The sequence below is a fragment of the Schistocerca nitens genome, chromosome 8 (assembly GCF_023898315.1).
Source record: "Schistocerca nitens isolate TAMUIC-IGC-003100 chromosome 8, iqSchNite1.1, whole genome shotgun sequence".
In the NCBI taxonomy this organism is placed as follows: Eukaryota; Metazoa; Arthropoda; class Insecta; order Orthoptera; family Acrididae; genus Schistocerca; species Schistocerca nitens.
Genome location: NC_064621.1, coordinates 96,174,662 through 96,197,250, shown reverse-complemented (window position 1 = coordinate 96,197,250; position 22,589 = coordinate 96,174,662). Strand labels below are relative to the sequence as shown.

General features: G+C 38.7%; 1 protein-coding gene across 1 annotated transcript in view; it reads left to right on the top strand.

The window, feature by feature from the left end:
* The window catches only part of LOC126198938 (RNA cytidine acetyltransferase), a 91,632-nt gene extending 70,971 nt beyond the window's left edge, over positions 1-20,661 (top strand). The window contains exons 17-20 of the mRNA XM_049935578.1: positions 8,341-8,513; positions 16,302-16,538; positions 16,630-16,766; positions 20,378-20,661. Coding sequence (XP_049791535.1) covers positions 8,341-8,513; positions 16,302-16,538; positions 16,630-16,766; positions 20,378-20,465 — 635 coding nt within the window. The 3' untranslated portion in view covers positions 20,466-20,661. The remainder of the gene's footprint in view (positions 1-8,340; positions 8,514-16,301; positions 16,539-16,629; positions 16,767-20,377) is intronic.
* Positions 20,662-22,589: the final 1,928 nt, after the last annotated feature.

Here is a 22,589-nt window from a genome sequence, read left to right as displayed (position 1 = left end):
TGTTGGCAGGAAGAATTCAGATGGCAAGGCTGCGAAGCAGTCATTTAAGTGAAGCTCATCATGTGGGCAGCATGTTCAGTAATTGGGAGGTCCAGCTGTCTCTCGGGCACAGTTTGGCAATGGAAATTTGTGCTGATGGACAGTTTGTTGGTTGTCATGCTCACATAGAATGTGGTTCAGTGGTTGCAGCTAAGTTGGTAGATTACATGGTTGCTTTCACAGGTGGCTCTGCCTTTAACAGTTAGGAAATGCTTGAGACAGGACTGGAGTAGGTGGCAGTGGGAGGATGTATAGAGAAGGTGCTGCATCTAGGTGTATTACAGGGATATGAGCCCTCAGGCAAGGCGTTGGGAGCAGGGGTGGAGTGGGCTCAGTCAAGGGTACTGTATAGGTTGGGTGGGTGGTGGAGTACTACTGTGGGAGGAGTAGGGGGGGGATATTTCTCATTTATGGGCGCAATGAGAGGTAGTTGAAACCATGACAGAAAATGTAATTCACTTGACCCAGTTATGGCCCAAACATGGATATGTGACAGATGGAAGGTGACTGAAGAGACAAGGTACTGGGGATATTTTTCTGAACAAGGAGAACATCATTTTGATCTACGAAGGCATCAGTGAGACTGACAGATGCAATGACCACTGGTGGCTAGGCTGTGTGAAAGGGACTGCTCGGTGTGAATTAGGTGACAATGGTCAGAATGGAGGTATTGTTGGTGTCATTAGGTTTGACACGGATGGAGGTACTGACGTAGCCACCCTTGAGGTAGAGGTTGAAATCGAGGAAGGTATCTTGTTGGGCTGATGAGGACCAGATAAAGAGAATGTGTTGAGGTTTTTGAGGAATGTGGATAGTGTGTCCTTACCCTTAGTTGAGATCATAAAGATATCATCAATGAATGGTTATCAGGTCAGAGATTTGGGATTGTAGAGGGTTAGGAAGGATTCCTCTCGGATCAGCAATTGCCAGCCTTTCAGAGACCTTATCCATGAGTGCAGTCAGATGTTAGGTAGTACCTCCAGCTCCACACCCCACCCCCATCTCCAACCCCACTCCACCCTCGCATAACTAAACTTCAGAATGTAAAAGAATTTTCTTTGGACATTTTTAAATAGAATTATTAAAAGTAAATGATATTTAGTTTTTGTGTGTGTTTTATTATACCACAAACTGATAAGTCAGTGAGACAATTGATACTGCTTATTTCTAGCAACTTTTTTTCTAGAATGGTGAAGCAATTCTCAGTGCATCACAAATGCTACCTACAACTCATGCTCAGAGAAGAAAGAAGTCCACATTGACAGGGGACATGTGTTACAAAACATGCTTCATCTGCACCACTCCTGTCCCTAATGATACTTGTTTCACCCACATTTAAAATCAACCAAGTTAAAATTTGTGTACTACACATATGCCTATTGTGTGTAAATTACTTGATTGATGCTTTCCTTACTTCTGAACTGGCTGAAATTGGATGATGATGATTATTATTATTAATTATTATTATTATTATTATTATTATTAAATTTGTGTAGGTCTAGCAACAGTGCAGTAGCCATTGCATAGTTACTTTTGTGTTGTGCTGACAGTTAGTTTGTTTATTGTTGTGAAGTCAATAATAAAGCAATTTCTGGTCTATTGTGGGAACTACATACAACCCGGAGAAGGCATTTTCATGATATTTTTAAGCATATGTGATACATATGTCTCAATTTTACTGTCATAGATGCATGGTACTAAGTATGTATGTAATGCGTGGACTATGTGAGGAAGATTCTTCACAAGTTGTAACCCCCACTGCATCGTGCCACACACTAGTATTTGAAATAAAAAAAATTAATTATTGGTAACTTATGTAATCAGTAGCCAAAGCCCTTGCCGCAGTGGTAACACCAGTTCCAGTCAGATCACTGAAGTTAAGTGCTGTTGGGCTGGGCTAGCATTTGGATAGGTGGCCACCTGGTCTGCCAAGCACTGTTGCAGCGGGTTGCACTCAGCCCTTGTGAGGCAAACTGAGGAGCTACTTGAGAAGTAGCGGCTCCGGTCTCGTAAACGGCCGGGAGAGCGGTGTGCTGACCACATGCCCCTCCATATCCGCATCCAGTGACGCCTATGGTCTGAGGATGGCACGGCGGCCGGTAGGTACTGTTGGGCCTTCCTGGCCTGTTCAGAGGAGTGTAGTTTAGTTTTTTATGTAATCAGTGTTACTGTCGTACAAAATAGGCGTAGTGATAGTAGTAATGTTCTTTTAAAAATAAATTACTTTTGTGGCCAAAACATAATTCAGAATTTTTTCCTACCTCTCCAAAAATTTAATTTTACTCCTCAGGGCATAATTATCCCTGGTTGGAAACCACTGCCCAAGATGGCCAACGAATTGGTTAATGCAGCATGGTACCACATGGGTGTCCATTACTGTACCATGGATTTGTTTGTGGATGCGTGGCTTCAAAAAAGAAGTCCTGTCCATATAGCCTAGCTATCCATGGTCATTGTATCTGTAATCATGAGCAGCCCCTCTTCAAATATGCCAAGGATGTCACTGAGGCCCTCATAGACTGAAATTACCATCCCACCCTTGTCCTAGAACAGATCTTTTGTGCTTGTCTCCTCAATCACCTACTATTCTCCACTCATCCTTTCATTGTCTGGCCACCAATGAGCATTCAGTACCACCCAGGTTGGGGTTAAGTGAATCACACTCTCTGTCAGGGTTTGAACTACCTCTCATTGTGCCTTGCAATGCGAAATACCCTCCCCACCCCTCCCACAGCAGTATTCTGCCACCCACCTGTGCCGTGTGATCTAGCAACATAGCTGCAACCACTGCACCACATTCTACATGAGCATGACAACTGACAAGCTGTCTGTCTACATGAATGTCCACCGCTAAACTGTGGCTGGGAGACAGCTGCACCACCCAGTTACTCAATGTGCTGCCCAGCATGCCGTGCTTCACTGTTATGACTGCTTTGCAGCCATATGGATTCTGCCCAAAGGTATCAACTTTTGTGAACTGTACAGATGAGAACTCTTCCTGCAACATATTATCCGTCTTTTCTGTAAGCCACCTGGCCTCAAGCTTTGCTAGTCCCTGTCTCCCACTTGCCTTTCCGTTTCCTTGTTCCTAACTCCAGTGCTATAAATGCTTTCTATCCCAACAATGCACCTACTTAGTCCTTTCCAATTCTCTACTTCTCTTGTCATCCCCCCCCCCCCCCAATCCCCACCTCCTCTCACTCATGCAGCACAGCCTCCCAATGCTGCACATAGCAGCCTAACCCTGTTCCCACCGTGTCTCTGAATGCTCCAACAGGCAGCACTAGCATCTTGCTGCAACGCTACCCTGCTCACCCCTCTCCCCTTCCCCCCTCCTCCCTGCTACACACCTCTTCTTAACCCCACTACCCACACAAGCTAGAACCAGGTAGATTGCTGCTCACATCACATGCAGTAACAGTCAAGCCATATAGCTCGGAGTCAGTGTCCATGTGTGTATGAGTTGCACTTGTGTGAATAGTGTGAGTTTTCTTCTACTGAAGAATGACTGTTCAAGAGCTGAAACACTAGCATATTCTTCATTGCATCTATCTGCTGCTCGGTTCCTGTGGTGAGTAGCAGGCTATTATTTTCTTATTGTTGTTATTCTGTCCTGGACTTTCCATTGTTCGATTTTACATAATCTTTTGGTTATATATTGACATCCATTAGGTTAAGATACAGCACTACCACCTGAGGAGAAGCTGAAGGTTAGTTTGGACCAGGAGAATGTGATCTTAGAGGCAGTTGCTATAAGTCCAGGGTGTCAGGAGATGGGGCACACACCCTCTCTCACATATTCCTGTCCATAAGGATAATGTTGGAGTTGCCACTTTTGAGAGGATGAAGAGACTAGTGTATATAGGCTGGGGATCAGAAAGCCTTGGAAAGTTTATAAGGGGGTGGTTTTATGGGAGTGGTGCTTAATCATACTGAGTTTGCCAGTAGAACAGTTCAAAGCATGTTTGCTGATTGAAATTTTCTGATATTGGATATTGAAATGATTTTTCCAGTTGGTATTGCATGATAAGAAAATAGTCTTTAACTAGGGCAGCATTATTGAACTTAGACTTATGCTAAAAGTGAGTTACTTGGGTAGTATACTGCTAGTTAGAAAAGAAAAGAAAAAATAGTATTCCATATTTTGAGAGGCAGTAGTATGGACCAAAATAAAACAAAAAATTTTGGTAACATTTTTGGAGATCAGTGATCTTGTAAGCTGTATAAAATTAGAGAGAAATTGTCAAGATCGCAAGGGTTATTTGATTTAAAATGACCAGTTTTGGCTTAATCTTAGGCTGCAGTTAATCATGTCCAGAACAGTCAGTAGACCTTGGTGAGCAGTTTCAGCATCTAAACATGGCCTAAGACTAGGCCGACACTGGTCGTTTGAAATAAAATAACGTTTGCAATCTAGACTATTTTTTGCTGATTTTGAAAAACAATAAAGTTTATACAGGTGTTAAACATGGTTCTATGACTTCATAAAGATACATCAGTTGACTCCAATTGCACTAGCTAAAATGGAGTAAGAAAATATTGATCAAACAACTTAAGGACCTCAGACGGCTGATGAATCACTCCAGTCCACCACCAAGTTGCCTGATCTTTCCATAATTCCTAAGCAATCTGATGAAGTGCGTGCAACAAATCTGCCACCTATGGCAATATGGCTGTCCGCTGTGATTCGCTTATCATTAAGTCCCCCCCTCCACCCCCCAATACACCTATGTGGAGCAAGGACTTCATGTTACAACTGATAGTCAGGAAGCAGAACACACTGAAAAGTGAATTTGAAGTTTGAGTTTCTGCTTATAATAAGGAGTAGTACATTTCATGGTAAGCTCATAGTAATATATACTGAGCTTTGGATGGTGATTTTGAACTATTTATGAAACATCTAGATGTCTATAACTTCCAAACAGAATGAGGTGATTTTAGGTGCACATTTTAATGTATATGTTTAGGCGCTTTCCTATTTTACAGCTATAGATAAGTCCCTTGTCATTTCATGTAATGTGATTTTCCCTCATGCAGTTTAAAACAATAGCTATGAAAATTGGAGGTATAGCCATTGATAAAAATTTCTATACCCATCGAGATACCAAAAACTTGGTGTAAATTCTTGTAATAACCTACAAGATTAATATGTGAAAAGGGAATGAAAGACAGTAAGGTGTATTTTATAAGTATAAATTGCAATAATAATAGACACAAAAAGAAAAATGTACTGTATTCTGTAACATAGCTGACAGTTCCCAAAAAAAGTGTCCCAGAGCAAATTTGAAAAATTGCATTTCTCCCTCCTTTTTTTCCAAGCATTGGTCAACATACGAGTTCAAAAGCCACTGCTGCGAAACATAGCAGTTCATTTTACATAGCACAAATTCATAACACACTGTCCATTGAAAATACTGATCAAAATTGTGTGGTGCATCAGTCCTGTGGTGGGACTGAAACGAGTGAAATATGTCAGACGATATTGCCAGGAATTTATTGGTCATGTGTGGGGCCATTTATGAGCTACTTATCGACCAAAAGAATTGATTACATATTAGTGTTGTATGTTCTCTCTTTAATGTGACCTGTTGGGGGGGGGGGGGGGGGGGGGGGGGGAACCTCTGAGGCATTTTAGGAACTTTTGTAAAGAAAACTGAGTTTAAATTCATGTTATTTCATATTTATTACTTAGAAGTCCAGTTTTGTTGAAACCAATTTTCAGGAGCATTGTTCTTATGGCAGCTGCACCAGAATGGAAATATTTGAAATTGTGTTTTTTACTGTCTATAATAAACAAGATACATTTATATTATAAAATTAAATTCGATACAAATAATTAAGAATATAAATATATTTTATCATTAGACTAAATTTTGAGGAAAATATTCTGATGAGAGCAGTAACAGGTGACTAGCATGAACAGACAATAAAAATTGTAAAACCCAATGACAGGTGATCAGAAAAGACAGCACTACAAGCTATAGTGAACAACTGACTGCAGTTGAGAAATTGTGAATTTCAAGTTACCACCAGATAATGAGGAAAACAACATGTGAAATAAAATTAGAGGCAAAATACAGCGTGTGTCAAAAAGGACCTTACAACTTTGCAGTGATACAGAAGTTTATTCTGATAACTTACAGGATTGTTAGATGTGTCATTTTGTTGCAAACAATCTCAAGTTTCACATAAAAGTGTCAAGTGTCATTTTGGTTCAGTGTGACTACCATTTATGACGCGGCAAATGTCCTACCAGTAATCAGTTTCTTCCGACATTGGTTGCAGCTAATCACGCGTAACTTTTGCAACAAAATTCTTCTGCCAAGAGTAAATTGCAGGACTGCTTGGAGGTTCTTTAGCATAGTCAGTGTGAAATTTGCACCAAACAATTGATGCAGATATAATTAAATTTTCCTTGAGACACTTGAGTCTCGATTATAATAGTTGGTGCAGAGATTTTTTCATGAAACCAAAACACACAGGGAGCATGCTTTGCAACAGTGAAAGCAGCCATTTTAACTGTTCACTGTGCTGGTGCTCCTGGTGGTGGATTGGGGTACTGATGCACTACATGAATCAACCTTGAGATTGTTTGCTGCATGGTGACACATATATCAATTCTCAGAGTTATCTCAATAAATTTCTACATCATTCCAAAGTTCGAAAGTCCTTTTTGCCTCACCCTATATTAGGTTATATGAGATGAAACAGATAAATGAACTGTTGCCAAATGTTGGGGAAAAAGGAAGTTCAGCCAGATAAATGATGACAAAAACTGGAAACACAGGAATAAATTTACTAATCAGTGTGATATAGCAGTTTCAATCTCCATACAGCCGTCCATATTTATGTTTTATGTAGCTTCCCTGGATCACTTCAAATTAGAGTTTCATTAATTTCTTTTAAAAGGACATGGCCAGTTTTCATTCCCATCATTGTCTTATCCATGTTTGTAATTCCTCTCTAATGGCATAGTCGTCTACAGAATGTTGAACCTTAATTGTCTTTCCTGCCTTTCATTCTCAAATTTCTTCATTCATTCTCTCACCACCCTTCCTCCCCCCCCCCCCCTCCTTCCATGCTCTTCTGAGTACTCTCCCCTTATATCATTTTGGTATCTTGGGCTGACTAATCTTGTTTAAGCAAACAATGGAAAATCCAGGATGGAATGTAACAATATTAGAGAAGGAAAGTTGCTCTTCACCATATAGCGGAGATGCTGAGTCGCAATAGGCACAACAAAAAAATTTACACAATTATAGCTTTCGGCCATTAAGGCCTTTGTCAGCAATAGACACGCACACACACACTCACGCAAACACAACTTGCACACACATCTGCAGTCTCAGATAACTGAAAACACACTCTGAGACTGCAGATGTGTGTGCAAGTTGTGTTTGCTTGAGTGTGTGTGTGCATGCGTGTGGCTGTGTGTCTATTGCTGACAAAGGCCTTAATGGCCGAAAGCTAACTCAGCATCTCCACTATATGGTGAGTAGCAACTTTCCTTCTCTAATATTGTTATAATCTTGTTTAATTGTATTTATAAACTTTTCCCTCCATTTTTTCATCTTGATTTCTTTTTTTTTTTTTTTTTTTTTGTTGGTCTGTTGTTTTCCTTGACTCTTGTTCTGTCTCATATCACTTAATGTTATTTGAATTTTAGTCCTAAGATGTCCTATTTTGCTATTGTTTTTTGGTGCACTTTTCCTTAATTTTATTTTAAATATTTTCTGAACACCATGGCTTGTAGTCAGTTTCAATAATATCTTCACTAACAAGGCACAGCTCTACAAATATTTTGTTTATCATTACCTCGACATGTTTTGAGATAAACTGATTACCAACTGTCAGATATGAAAATATGCAGGATTAAAAGTGCTTACATACAGATGTCATGCTAAAAGTCAGTGTATGATAGTAAAAATGTGTGATAGTTAAAAATTACTTGCACCATAATGTCTGTACGTAAATACTGTTAGTTATGCACATTTTTGCATCTGACTGTTGACAAAGTGTTTATCCAAAACACTTCCAGAAGTTAATAAACAAAAATTGGTACAGCTATACTGTATTTGAGAAGATGATGTCATTCAAGAATTACTTCCTTTCATTCTCGTTGCCAAGTGTTTATGCTGTTGACCACAGTTCTTGATCAATTATTTCTATATGCATACCCAATTTCCACTTCACTGTTATTCTGAGCTTCTAGTTTTGAGTGTTTAATACTACAACTCAGTTATCTGTCCTGCATATTTTATACTTCTTTTTCAATGTGGCATCCATATTTTGCTTTTTCAGATCTTACACAGCAAGAGCTGGACTGCTATGTCACCAAGTATGACATCAAACGTCTGGAAATGTACTCCAACAATCTGGTGGACTACCATTTGATCATGGATCTCTTGCCTATGTTAGCACGCCTTTATTTCTTGCGGCAAATGGGAGATACTCACTTATCAGCAGTACAGTCAGTAAGTAACAGTTTTTAGTGTGTATCACCACTGGAAATTTGTCTGAATTTTATGAAGATTTATAAGATTCCTGCTCCTTTATTTACAATAGTTGAGAAACAGGAGATTGAATTCAAATGTAGCCATACTTTTCTTGAAGTTGATCCATGTGAAAGACATCACAAAATTATAATCACAGACAAAAATATCTGGAAAGTGCATGTGTCATATTTACATAAATGTAAACTCTATCCTCAGCCCCTCTAAGGTCCGTCAGTACCAACTGACTGCCATGTCGCTTTCCACCAATGGTGTCATTGGATGTGGTATGGAGGAGCGTGGCATCAGCACACCGCTTTCCCAGCTGTTGTCAGTTTCATTACCTGCAGCCACTATTGCTCTGTCAAGTAGCTCCTCAATTGGCAGCATGGGGCTAAGTGCATCCTTTTCCAGTCCTCCCACCAAGAAAAAATACCTGGCAGTACCGAAAATTGAACCCAGGCCTTCCACATGACAGTCAGTCACGCCGACCACTCAGCTATGGAGGTGGACAATATTGTATTTAATGATTGGGAACTGTGAAAAAACTTTGTGAAATACATTTATTGAGTGTTCGTCAGAGGGGTCGTTCCACATCAAGTAGACCAATTTTAAGAAACATACCCACATGACCGTCTCCAATTTGAATGAAATTTTTAATGGTGTTTTTCTAATTACTGCAACTAATCTATACCAAATTATTTCAGTTTTGGCTAAAGTTAAGAGAGTTTCAGTTTTGCCCTGTCTTAAATTTGGTTCAACTGTCATAGAGCTCACAATTCAATTTTCAGCCCTCAACTGAAAACCTCCTAAGACATATAATTTTTGAGCATTTTGCTATTTCTATTCATTAGAAACCATTCATGAACAATTTTATTCAAACTGGAGATGATCATGTAGTTATGCTTCGTAAAATTGGTCTGCTTGATGTGGAATGAATGACCTTCTGATCAACATCCGACAAATGTAGCACTTTTCTGCACAGCTACACTTGGCATAAAAAATAATAAAAGATTTTTAAAAATGCAGTTACAAGATAGTTGAAAAATTGTGATTCATTTTTCCCCAACTTTGGACCTAAGTAGCATGATAATAGTGAGGGACAAAGCCTTGAAATTTTAACAGTGTGTGATGTATCTGATCCATTTATTTTCTCTGGATTACTACTAACTTCAATTTTATGCTGTCTCAGCCAATTTTTCATAGAACCCACATCACATTTTGCCACTGAGAGCCTCCTAAAGCCAGGATTTTTTTTTTTTTCAAAACATTTGTGCAAAACTTCATTGGGGTTGGTGATGCTTACAGGCAGGTACCAACAGTGCACTTGGTGTGGGATGATCCAATTTGGTTTCCTTTGCAAAGTCTGGATCAATTTCAAAAGAATAAACTGATCTTGGTGTTAGTTTGTTATTGTTGATTGGGCAATTTCATGCTAGAAATGAAACATCAAAAGTAGCATTACGTGAATGTCAATGGCCTTGAGGCAAAAAAGTAGTGCCAATTTCATGTGCCAGAAAGGTGTTAAGTGTAAACAAGTATGTTCTAGATAGATTTTTGGAACAACTGAATGGAATAAATGTGAGGAGAGAAGTGGATTCCAAAATAACATGTCAAGATGCTTTGACAATGAGAAAATTGAGGGATTTGAGGTACAGATTGTTGGCACGTGCACCAAAATCACCATCTTGATATGTGCAAACATATGTAGGCTTAGATTCAGGGAGAGCTGGGACTGAAAGAATAATCTTTATGAAATTAAAATAACTTTTTAGCAAAATGAAAACAAAACAGTAACAAAAATATAGGCAATCTGTTCAAAATTGCACATCCTTGTGCATCAGCTAAAGCAAAATCAATTGCTGGATAACAGTGAGTATTGAGCACAGTATAATGCTCAGTCCTCTGTGGCACACATTCCTGCTTGAACCTATCCCACTCTTGTACAGCAACATTCCTGAGGCATGAGGAGGGAGTAGCACTGAGAGCTGTCTGACATCCTTATATGATAGCAGCACAAATCGTGATTGGCCCAGTTTGTTGCCTAACTTGTGGGGCTGCATGCCTGAGACATGCATTGCTGTGTGGCTGCCTCCATATTCTTCTGCTTTAATCCTGCCCTTGTTAGTAAGGAGAACACGATACACAAAATCCAAGATTCAGTTCCATTTCAGGTGTTTACTTGCTGACGTTTGCATACTATGGCAGTGGGGGTGGGGGGTTACTGCAGTTTGTAACAGATACCTAGAGGCCGAATTGATTGAATGGGAGGCATTTGTGTATGTCTGGATCAGCACAGCTCTCTTATTACCTCCAAAAAGACAGTGCACAGTTCTGTTGCATTCTTCTTGGAGTACTAGGAACTGTAATGTGCAGTTCGCGATCATCAACTAGTGGTGTTGACCACAGGTGACCACCATGAAGCAGATCTTCTGTGTTTTATGTGTCACAAGAGCAGCTGAATCTTTGACTGGCATTGTAACAGTATGAGTCATTTTGGCCAGTAATTTCCCTTGCTAACAACCTCCTGTTACAGAGTGACACAGCTTTCATGGTCTAAGCTTGAAATGACCCTTCAAGGCATGAATAGTATACAAAGATACACTGTCATGGTCTTTATTTAGAGAGACACAGAATTGCACTGAAAATGACACTGGTGGTTACACACATTGATTTCATGTGGGCATAAGAGTATTGGGAAGCATATTTTCGATGAGAAACGTGAAATATACAAGCCCTGAGATTGGTGCAGAACTGTTTTTGAGTAGTTTACTCAGTGGAAAAAATGTTGAATACAAGGTCATTGGTCTAAATGGGGACTACTCCAAAAAAAATTAAAAAAAAAAAAAAAGAAAAATATAATACTCCATTGGCTTGCACTGATTTAATCCTCCTCTCCTGTAACATGATTGCTGACCAATAAAGTATCATGCAGTACCAGAGTGATAGAAGATGTGTGCGTAAAGGCAAAGACTATGATCGGTGTTAGAAAAGTAAGGAAGAAGATTGGACTTTAATGTTCCCTCTGCGACTGTGACATTAGAGACATAGTACAGGCTTTAGCAGGGAAGGGTATTAATCTTCATCTACATCTACATCACTACTCTGTAATTCACAATTAAGTGCCTGGCAGAGGGTTCATTGAACCACCTTCTGACTATTCCTCTACCATTTCTCTCTTTAAGATCATATGAAAAAGAAATGAACTTAAATCTTTCAGTGCAAGCTCTGAGTTATTTTATTACAGTGATCATTTCTGCCTATGTAGGTTGGCGCCAGCAAAATATTTTCGCATCCAAAGGAGAAAGATCCTGCCATAACAAAAAAGGCATTAGTTTTAATGATTGCCACACCAGCTCATGTAGCATATCTGTGACACTCCCTCCCCTGTTTCATGATAATACAAAACAAGCTGCCCTTCTTTAAACTGTCTCAATGTCCTCTCTCAATCGTATCTGATGCGGATTCCACTCCACACTGCACTACTCCAGAAGAGAACGGACGAGCATAGTGTAGACAGCCAATTTAGTAGACCTGTTGCATCTTTTAAGTGTTCTGCCTATAAATCACAGTCTTTGGTTGCGTTTCTCCACAACATTATCTGTGTGATCATCCCAGTTTAAATTATTCATAATTAAAATTCGTAAATATTTAGTTGAATTCACTGCTCTAAGATTTGTGTGATTTATCGCATAATCAAAATTTTTTTAGATTTCTTTTAGTACTCACATGAATTGCCTGACAATTTTCATTACTTAAGGTCAATTGCCATTTTCACGTCATACAGATATCTTATCTAAATCACTTTGCAATTGGTTTTGATCATCTGACAAGATGCCAAATGACAGCATCATATGCAAACAATTGAAGAGGGCTGCTCAGATTGTATCCTAAATCATTTATACACATTAGGAACAGCAGAGGGCGTACAACACTTCTTTGCCATACATCACATGTGTTTGGCTTGATGACTTTTCGTCGGTTGCTGTGAACTGTGACCTTTCTGATAGTAAATTATGAATCCCATTACACATCTGAGTCGGTACTCTGTAGCCACATAATTTGATTAGAAATCACATGTGAGGAATGTTATGACTTCCTTTGCACACTTTTTTGTTCTGTACCAGACACAGGAGTGAGCAACAGATGCTGTTCATAAACAGGGAATTCAGATATTAATTTATTCTACATCCAGTATCAAATAGTAAAATTAACACATAACTTTGTTGCTTTAATTGCAGTGTCAGTTGCTAATAATAGATTTTGATGTAGAAATATGTACAGATGCAAAGGATTTATAAATCTGTCACTCTTCAGTACAATCTCTATTCAGAAGATGTCGAGCCCTGACCACTGTTAAAAGTCTGTGAATGTTATTCATCTGGCAAACACACAAAATGGGGGTCAGTGCATGAATGTTTGAACTTACGTACATCTGTTGCTGGAGCTCCGGACAGTGAATGTTTGCATGTTATTTGCAGTGGTGTAAACATTTGTGGCAGCAGCCTTATGCTGTCACAGTGGCTGTAGGAAACATGACAGCTTGCATTTTTTAAAGTATTGTGGCTGATACCACAAGGAACACTGTCAAAATGCTTCTGAAAATGTAGAAATGTGGACTCAGTTTGAGATCTTCTGTCAATAGAACTCATTACTTCATGTGAGTAAAGAGCCAGCTGTGTTTCATAAGAATGATGTTTTCTGAATCTTTGCTGGCTATTTGTAAATAAATCTTTTTATCTGAGGTAATTCATAATCTTCAGACACAGTTTATGTTCCAAAACTCTACTGCAAATTGACGTTAGTGATAGAGTGTGTAATTCAGTGGATTACTCCTACTTTCCTTTCTTGAGTGTTGGAGTGGCCTGTGCAACTTTCCATTATTTAGGAACGGGTGTTTAGTTGATTGTGTGGTTGTATATGATAGCTAACTATAGAGCTATTGTACCAGCATGCTGTGCAAAATTGGTATACAATCTGGACTGGAGGACCTGCTTTTATTGGGTGATTTAAGCTGCAACAGTTATGTGTACTTCTAAGTTATTCATATTGGCAGCTATTTTTGATTCAAATTCTGGAACATTTACTTTGTCTTCTTTGATGAAGGAATTTCTGAAAACCGTTTTTAATAACTCTGCGTTAGTGGCACTGTCATCAATAACATTAACATTGCTATCGCAGAGTGAAGGTGTTGATTGTGTCTTGCTGCTGGTGCACTTTACATACCACCAGAATCTTTCTTGATTTTCTGCCAGATTTAGAGGCGGAGTTTCTTTTTGGAGACTATTCAAAGCATCTCGCAGACAAGTCCATGCTAAATTTTGAGCTTCAGTAAAACATTGCTAGTTAGAAATTTTGCATTCTCTTATATTTCACACACCTTCTTCATTGATTCTGCTACAGTGTTCTTTCCTGTTTTGTGTATCGTGAGGGATCAGTACCATGCCTTATTAATTTATTTGGTGTATATCTCTCAATTGTTATCAATACTATTTCTTTGCATTGAAGCCACATCTGGTCAACACTTACATAATGAGTTTGGGAGGAGTGGAGGCTGTCTCTTAGGAAGGTGTCAAGTGAATTAGTAGATGTATTTTGCATTTATCTGTGGTGGATTTGGATGTTATGGTATTCAGTCTTGCTACGACGACCTTGAGGTCACTAATCCTTGTATCTACTATGATGGCCTTTATTTGCTCAGAATTATTTTTTGCCATGAGGTCAAGTAAGTTTTCACAACCATTTGCACTTTGAGTAGACACCTGAACTAATTGTCCAAAAAAATTTCCAGAGAAAGCATTCACTTCAATTCAAACAATATTTTATGCCTACAACAAGCTTTGAACATGTATTTTCACTAACTTATCGAGGGTACGAGAGGTGTTCGATAAGTAATGCAACACATTTTTAGCTGGAAGCAGGCTTGCTTTATTCGGGATTCCAGTACACCATATTATTGCCACTTTTTTTGGTACAAAATGCTATTTTTCAACATAATCTATGTTCAGTATGATGGATGACCTCACACCACCTTGCTGGGAAGGTCTGTAGGCCGGTGTGGTACCACTTTACTGGTCAATGTTGGAGCTAACGTTTTGCTGCTCAATAATCTCCCTGTCACCCCACAACGTGTATCTTTCATTGGCCCAAACATATGAAGATCTGGAGTGCAGGGTGGATGAGGAAGAATATTCTAATGAAATTTCATGAGCTCCTCTTGGATGCGCAGACTTGCATAAGGCCTTGCGTTGTAATGGGGAATTTGTATCTTTGTGGTGACGAACATGCTGAAATGGTTTCTTCAGTTTCTTGAGGGTCCTCAAGAGATCAGACAAGAATCAATTATTAATTTATTCTGATTGTCAAGTATAATCTCTAATCCACACTAATTCATAGGAACTATCTACTTAAGTTTCACTACAAGATAAAGTACTACTAACAGCAACAAACATGCCACCATCAGCTGTACTTCATCTGTCCTTTGGGCACTCTGTAAAAATTTCAGCTGGACTTATCTCTGGTTTTAGCCAGCTTTCCATACCTATAACAATTAGAGCTTCAGTGCTTTCTATTAGCACGTGGAGCTCTTGTTCTTTCCCAACAACTGCAGTATTGTTTGTTTCTGCATCTACACTCGTCCTGTGCTTGCCCCGCACCCTTTAGGATTGATGCCGTTTTTGTAATTTTCCAAAATACTCCAACGCAAAAAAACTGCCCAGTCCCCTCCACACAGCCCCTGCTACCTGTGTTGCTGCCTCCTGCATGTAGTGGATCCATTTTCTATTAAACGGAACCCAGAAGGCCACCACCCTATGGCACAAGTCAAGGAATCTGCAGCCTATATGGTCGCAGAACCATCTGAACTTCTGATTCACACTCTCCACTCGGCTCTGTACCAAAAATCTGCAATCAGTCCTGTGGGTGATGCTACATATAGTGAGCTGTGCCCTCATCTCGCAAGCAAGACTGGCAGTCTTTCCCATTTCAGCTATCTGCCCAAAACAGAGAGAATCTCTTCCAATCAGAAATGACACACATTGTTGGTACCGACATGAGCCAGCATCTGCAGTTGGCTGCATCCTGTGCTTCTTGGCATCTGGAAGAACCTGTTCTGTATGTGGGATGACACTCGCCTCCTTCAACCCTCCCCTCCCCTCCCCTCCCCTCACCCCCATCATGCCCCCTCTGGTGTGAACATTGGACTCCTTGACCATTTCCTTTTGAAAGGAGACATCACATTGAGTGAAACCACAGAAAACTGAACCAGACAATGATTTTAACAAGTTGCTGTTTTGTCATACATTCATCCATTACCCGTAATTGACGTGGTATTAAAATATTGTGGTATGGAACAGTGGCACAGTTGACAAGGGTAGCATGTGGACATGCTACATAATTTTTGGTGTATCTGTACTCAAGTAGTCCATTATTCAAAGCTACAACTATCACCATTAACCAAACCTTTGCCGTAAACTTTTCCAGGCCCAAGTCGCAGATGGGTACACAGTTTTAATCTGTCAGGAAATTTAAGCACAGAACTGAGTTAGATTATTTTCTGGGAGATGATATACTCCCCTTCGATTGGGTGGCGGGGTCAGTAGTATCACCTTCCTTCATAAACAGTTGTGATATCCATGGTAAGCTAAGAGAGTGAAGTGTAATTACCTACATCGAAAATGAGAAAAAGTAGTATACAATAAAAGTTGAATATGTGTAGTGGCATTGTATTTTGTGTTCATTTGTAAATAGTACTTGTTACCTTTTTTCCAGGCAATATTACTTGGACTGGGGCTGCAACACAAAACAGCTGATGACTTGGCCACTGAGCTTGAGTTGCCAGTGTCACAGCTGCTGGGTCTTTTTAATCGTACAATTCGTCGATTAGTTCAGTACCTGACAGGTGTTCTTGAGCGAGCAATAGAAAAGGATTTTGTGCAGCCAAAGCAAGACTTAAAACTAAATCCTTTAGTGAAGACGATGCAGCAAGAATTGGATGAAGCAGCGAAGGTGTGAATATGAGCATTTCACAATTATGTAAAACAGTATTTAAGTACTGGACTCCAGTTAGAAAATTATTAACCTCTTTTTGTTATTTCAGGACCTTAAACTAAAACAGCAGGAAGAATTAAAGAGGCTGAAAAATGAAAATTTGAGTCAGTATGTTATAAAAGGCTCAGAACAAGAATGGGACAGAGCTTTGTCAAAAGGAGCAAAGGGCATAATTTCTGTGAAGAGGTAAGCATATTAAAATTTTAGATCATTCTTGTTACAACACTCCACTCAGAATTGTCAACAATATAGTGTGCTGGAGGGGAGTTCATAGTTGAATTTGAAGTTGATAGTGAAAAACTGTCAATAGATATTGGGTGAGATTCATTTGTACAAGAAATGAGGAATTACGTGATTGTGTGACTTTTTGCTGTAAGGTAGTTTTGGATGCTATTCAAAAATTTTGTTTTGTTTTAATGTTCAAAATGCAGGTTGAACCACCTTCCACAGTGCAAAAGCACTTACATTGAATTGTTTCAGAGCAAGACTTCATCATCATAATTATTTCACAAGAATCTTATGAAAGTGATAAAGATAAAAATATAAATAAAAATGTTAAAATTTAATGATTATTCCCCTTGTAACCATGCCACCCTAAAATACATTTAAACATCATTTTCCAGTATGTAAAATAAACTAAAGTGGATTGACATATGCTGTCCATAAATGTAGGCAGTATCACAGCACCAGCTATTTGTGTGCACAGTCTGTATATCTCCAGAAAAGACTCACTCAGGTACAAAAACATATACAGCATGACTGAGCATTTTGTGTTCATAATCAAGAAATCAAAGATGATGCACATCTCTGCATAGATGGTCAGGAGCATGAATCTCATCATACACTGAATGTCAAGAGTATGATTACAAAGTAGCTAACAACATGCTGATGTCTTAAAAAGCTTTTGAAATGTTTAAAAAGTTGTTTGTCTCTCCTGTCCCTAAATGCATTTTCATTTGTCCTGCTACGTATTGTAATTTCTAACTGTTCCTGTAGATTCAGTTTTCTACACTTATCCTCCCAAAAAGATCAGTCAGTTTCATGGAATGTGTGCTTGTAACCAACTTTTCAAAATTATGAAGCTGAAAAGCATACCAGTTTTCCTTATGCCTCGCTTTGTAGGACCTACCAATCTGACTGATGTAGTTCATATTAGAACTTCTGTTACACTGAATTTTTTTTTATACCAGCTTTATTGTGTTTATCAACCTTCTGTTTTAAATTGGTCCCTAATTTACATTGTAAAAATGTTGGTTTGAAATGTAACTTCAGCATTTAAAAGCTTACAAATATTAGCTACTTTCTGTGCTATTTTACCTAGATGCAGAATCATCATTCTCTTAACATTTTGCACAGCAGTACCATATATAGAGATTGGACAAAAACTGGAAACATCAAAAACATAATGCATTACCATGTGTAACATAGTGTAGGAAACCAATTGGATTTCAAAACAGATTCCAGTCACCTTAGAATGGGAAAATATAGGTCCTATGTGGTTTTCAAAGGATCCCTGCAAAATAATAGCAAGTTCAGGTAACGGTGATGAAGGTGACTGGTGATCATGCAGCTTTCTCTCGAAAGAAGACCTCAGAGGCTCAGTAATATTGAGATCTGGGGACTATGGCAGCCAGGGAGATGTGACAGTTCATCCTCATTCTCACGAAATCAGTCCTGGATAACGCGAGCTGTAAGAACAGGTGCTCTGTCATCTTGAAACAGGGCATCATCGCTGGGCATCAAACGTTGTACCGTGGGATGGACTTGATCAGCCAAAATGTTCAGGTAATCCTTGCAAATAATACGACCCTGCAGAATACCTGTGGGGCTCCTGAAATACCACAATATGCTGCCCCGATCATCACCGAACCCCTGCCCTGTTTCCCTCTTGGGATGTAAATATGACCAGACTTTTGGATACAATCCAAACAGCTCATCTGATCATATGACTTTCTACCATTGGTCCATAGTCCAGCTGTTATTGGTTTTGAAATTGCAGATCATCCTGTAATTTCCTGTTTATGGAACTCTCTTCGTGGTTTTTGGTGCTGTCATTGTTTTGGGGAGTGCGACTAACCATTCTGCAGTGGTTCTAGCAGCTGTCGTCCTCTTATTTTTCATCATAATCCTCTCCAGTGACAATTTGTCATGCTAACACATATTTATCAGTGTTGTGACTTAGTGGATGATTTTTTTTACTTTCCCTGCATGCAGTCAGTGCCCCTGAAACACAGACATTTGGCTCCCATGGTTATGGAAGCACCTACCATACAAGTGCAAATAATTTGCATCCGCTTGAATTCACTTAGTTCTGACATAATGCACTCACAACTATACAGTACGCTGTTCTGACCATAACAGACACTTGCAACGTATTGAGGACATTGCACAGGTGCTGTTCGTGGTCAGTTACAACAATGCAACATGCAGGTTTGGCTAGCATCTGAATTTATGTACAAGCATGTGTTTCCTGTGGTGTTTTCATATTTTTGTCCAACCCCTGTACATTTCAGTTTCCAAATTGATGTGTGTTACACATTTACAGATATGTTCACATATTAAATGTACATTTTATATGGAGTCATATACGAAGGCATTATTTCAATAATGGTACACCTGAGGCTTAAACATAATTGAGTGATGAAATTCTTTGACTGAGATAACTGAAATATTGCAGTTCATTGCTTGTTGCAAGGGTTTACCATTTCTTTCTGTTCTCATCACTCAGTTATGTTTAAGCCTCTGAATCTTGAAATGAACAAAACTGGAAGTGTACCATTTTGGAAATAAGCACTTCATATGTAACGAACATAGCTACCATATGATATTATTTTAACATTTTTATTTTAAAATTGTTGTAATGGTTTCATTATGTACGAGAGTTCTGGTTGTTAGTTCCTTGTAAAAGAACAGAATTTCACTATGATAGAATAAAAATAGTCTTGGTTGCGAAATTATTTGATCTCAACGTAGCGTTTCACAATTTTGGTGACAGGAAGGGCATCTGGCCGCCCCTTCAATTAACCTCGCCAAATCAGATGATAACCATGCCGAACCTACGGAGTGTGGGACACAGGCACAAGGAAAGAGAGAGAGAGAGAAGTTTTTCACCCTTTTGTGCCATCATCAAATTGTGTAAAAGTAGCTGGATATGAAACCCATCCATTATATAGCCATATAAAATGGACACAAGAGTAACTGGTTACGTAATTCATCCATTATATAGCCATATAAAATGTAAAATGGACACAACAGTAACTGGTTATGTAATCCATCCATCACAAAAACATATAAAATGCAAGGTGGACGTAGAACACAGCAGCTGACACCACCATAATAGTACAAAATAGTGCCATGCTTACAAAATTAAATGCAGTATGAGCCACATGCAGCACAATGTCCTTTTGGCATGCACACAAACACTAATGTGAAATTACTGTGTGCATGCCAGAAGGACACCATCCAGCATGCGACTCATACTGCATTTATTTTTGTAAGCATGGCCCTACTTTGTGTGACTATGGCAGTGTCAGCTGGTGAGTTCAAGATACTGTTCTGTCCATTTTTCATTTTACATGGCTATATAATGGATAGCTTTCATATCCAGCTACTTTTACACAATCTGACAATGTCCCAACAGGCTGAAACACAACATTGACATTAAATAATTTCCCAACCAAGACCTTTTTTTTTTTTTTTTTTTTTTTCTGAAATAATCTTAAACTGGTTGCTGTAGCGCTCTGCCACAATGGAATGGAATAATTTTTACTGATTATGAATTTTTGCGTTATTTTCAGTGGTGAGAAAAGAATAAATGAAGAGCCGTCAATCCCAGAAAATTCTGGCAAAAAGAAGAAGAAAAAAGAGAAAAAGTCCTTCAGTTGAATTGCTGTTAATTATGATTAACAGTGTTAGCTTAATATAATGTATGACAAGGAGGGCTGAAACTAATCTTGACCTGTGCCCCCAAAGTCATAAACTTTGTAAAAAGTGTTGTTTATAATATTTGTTGTCAACTGTAAAAGTTTGCTATTTTAATAGTGACTATGTACATATTCAAAATAATATATCTGTTAATTTTTGTAGTGTTTGTATTTCTCAACTTTCTAATGTTTTGTCCCTTCGTTTCATCATGAACATTTGTTATTTGGTGTCATTTAGCTGTGTCCAGCCACAAGTAAAGGAATCTGAAAAGAAAAGACTTCATGCATGAACATGACATTGCTAAATTTTAACTAATGGTCACCAGACAGATTGAAAGGAAAGGCACGAATAAGTTCAAAATTTGTGCTGGTTTTATTTAATATCAACAGTGAATGCAAATTAATCTGTAATATTCTTGGCTTCTGCTGTTTTCAGCATTGTAACAATTTGTCTTTCACAGTATCATGGATCAGTGCAGTCTAGTGACTAAAGTCATTGACTATGAAATAAAAAAAAAGTTTGAGGTTTGCTTAAGCCATTCTTAAGACTTTGGAAGAATTTGCTGGCTTTGGGGAATGAATGCACATGGATAAATGTCTTCTTCATTACGTCAGTGCTCTTTTTAAAAGCACTAAAAAACAGAAAGTAGCAGATTAAGGCACTCTTTTGTGGTAGAAGAGGAGAAAGAGAAAGAATCACTATTTTTTATTTATGCAGAAGTGTAGAAGGTAACAGAAATCACTACACTAAATATTTGACTCCTATCAGCTGGAAAGAGTGTCATCAAAATATCATGACAGCACTTGCAAAAAAGAGGTAACCATTTAGAAAATCATATCTCTCCATGGTAACTGAATGGTGTCTGTGTGTGTATTTGGGGGGGGGGGGGGTATTTTCTTCTTTTTGTTTCTTTCTTTTAAGTTTTTCCATGTGCTCTGTATGATAAAATTACTTTTTACATTCTTCCACTTTGCATTCAGTTCAAGTATGGAGCCAGCTTTCTTTATTTTCATTGGTCTTCTATTTTATTCATTTCTCTCCAGTTATCATCATTTTTAAACCTATTCAGCAATCCATAGATTTCAGGAATCTCATTTTTGATCCCTGTATCTTACTAAGATATTTAGTATACATCACCAGTATCTCTGAGCTGTAGGGCAAAATATGCACAGCTATCAATTTGTAAAATTTTGTCACTTTCCTAAATAATGTTCTTAAGATTGTTTCATATGTGGCCAGCCATATATTAAGTTTGTGATTGATATCATGACCAGTGTCAGAAACTGTCACAGCTATGGTACTGGAAGTGAGACCTTTGTTCAATAATACTGTTATCTAGGAATATGTCCGTTCATACTGGGTATTCACCTCCAAAAACCATTGTATTTGCCTTCTGTGCAGAGATTTTCATTTTATGCCTTGAGCAGATCCATTGAAGGGGGTTATCTGCAAAAAATCAGTAAAGTCAGCATTTTACAACTGAGATCAAGAAATTTGAGAATTTGTGTGTTGACTGTGGGAGGCAGTGCAAATGTCAAGACAGATTGTGATTTCACGACTCACACCATAAGTTTGAGAACTGTAGGGTCCCCTGATTGGCTGGCTGTATGAGGAGCACAAGGGTTATTTTGGTTTAAACAACAATACACTTGTCTTGATCACCAAAATAATTTTGTAATCTAATGACATATTTTGGGAGAAACCCATCATCAGATCTGTGATGTAAAAAGTGCAATAATGATACAATATTAAAAAAAATTCATTACAACAACTTAGTGAAGCTGACAGAGGTACCTACTGAAATCAATGCAAATTACCTTGTCATTCCCTACTCCATTCCATAACACCATTGGTACTCAAACTGTCACAGGCAGTTTTGTCATGGAGCAATAAGATTTTATACATAGGTGGCTTTCGTGACATGACACCAGAGGTAGCTGTTGTGGTGTCACCGCCAGACACCACACTTGCTAGGTGGTAGCCTTTAAATCGGCCGCGGTCCGCTAGTATACGTCGGACCCGCGTGTCGCCACTATCAGTGATTGCAGACCGAGCGCCGCCACACGGCAGGTCTAGAGAGACGTC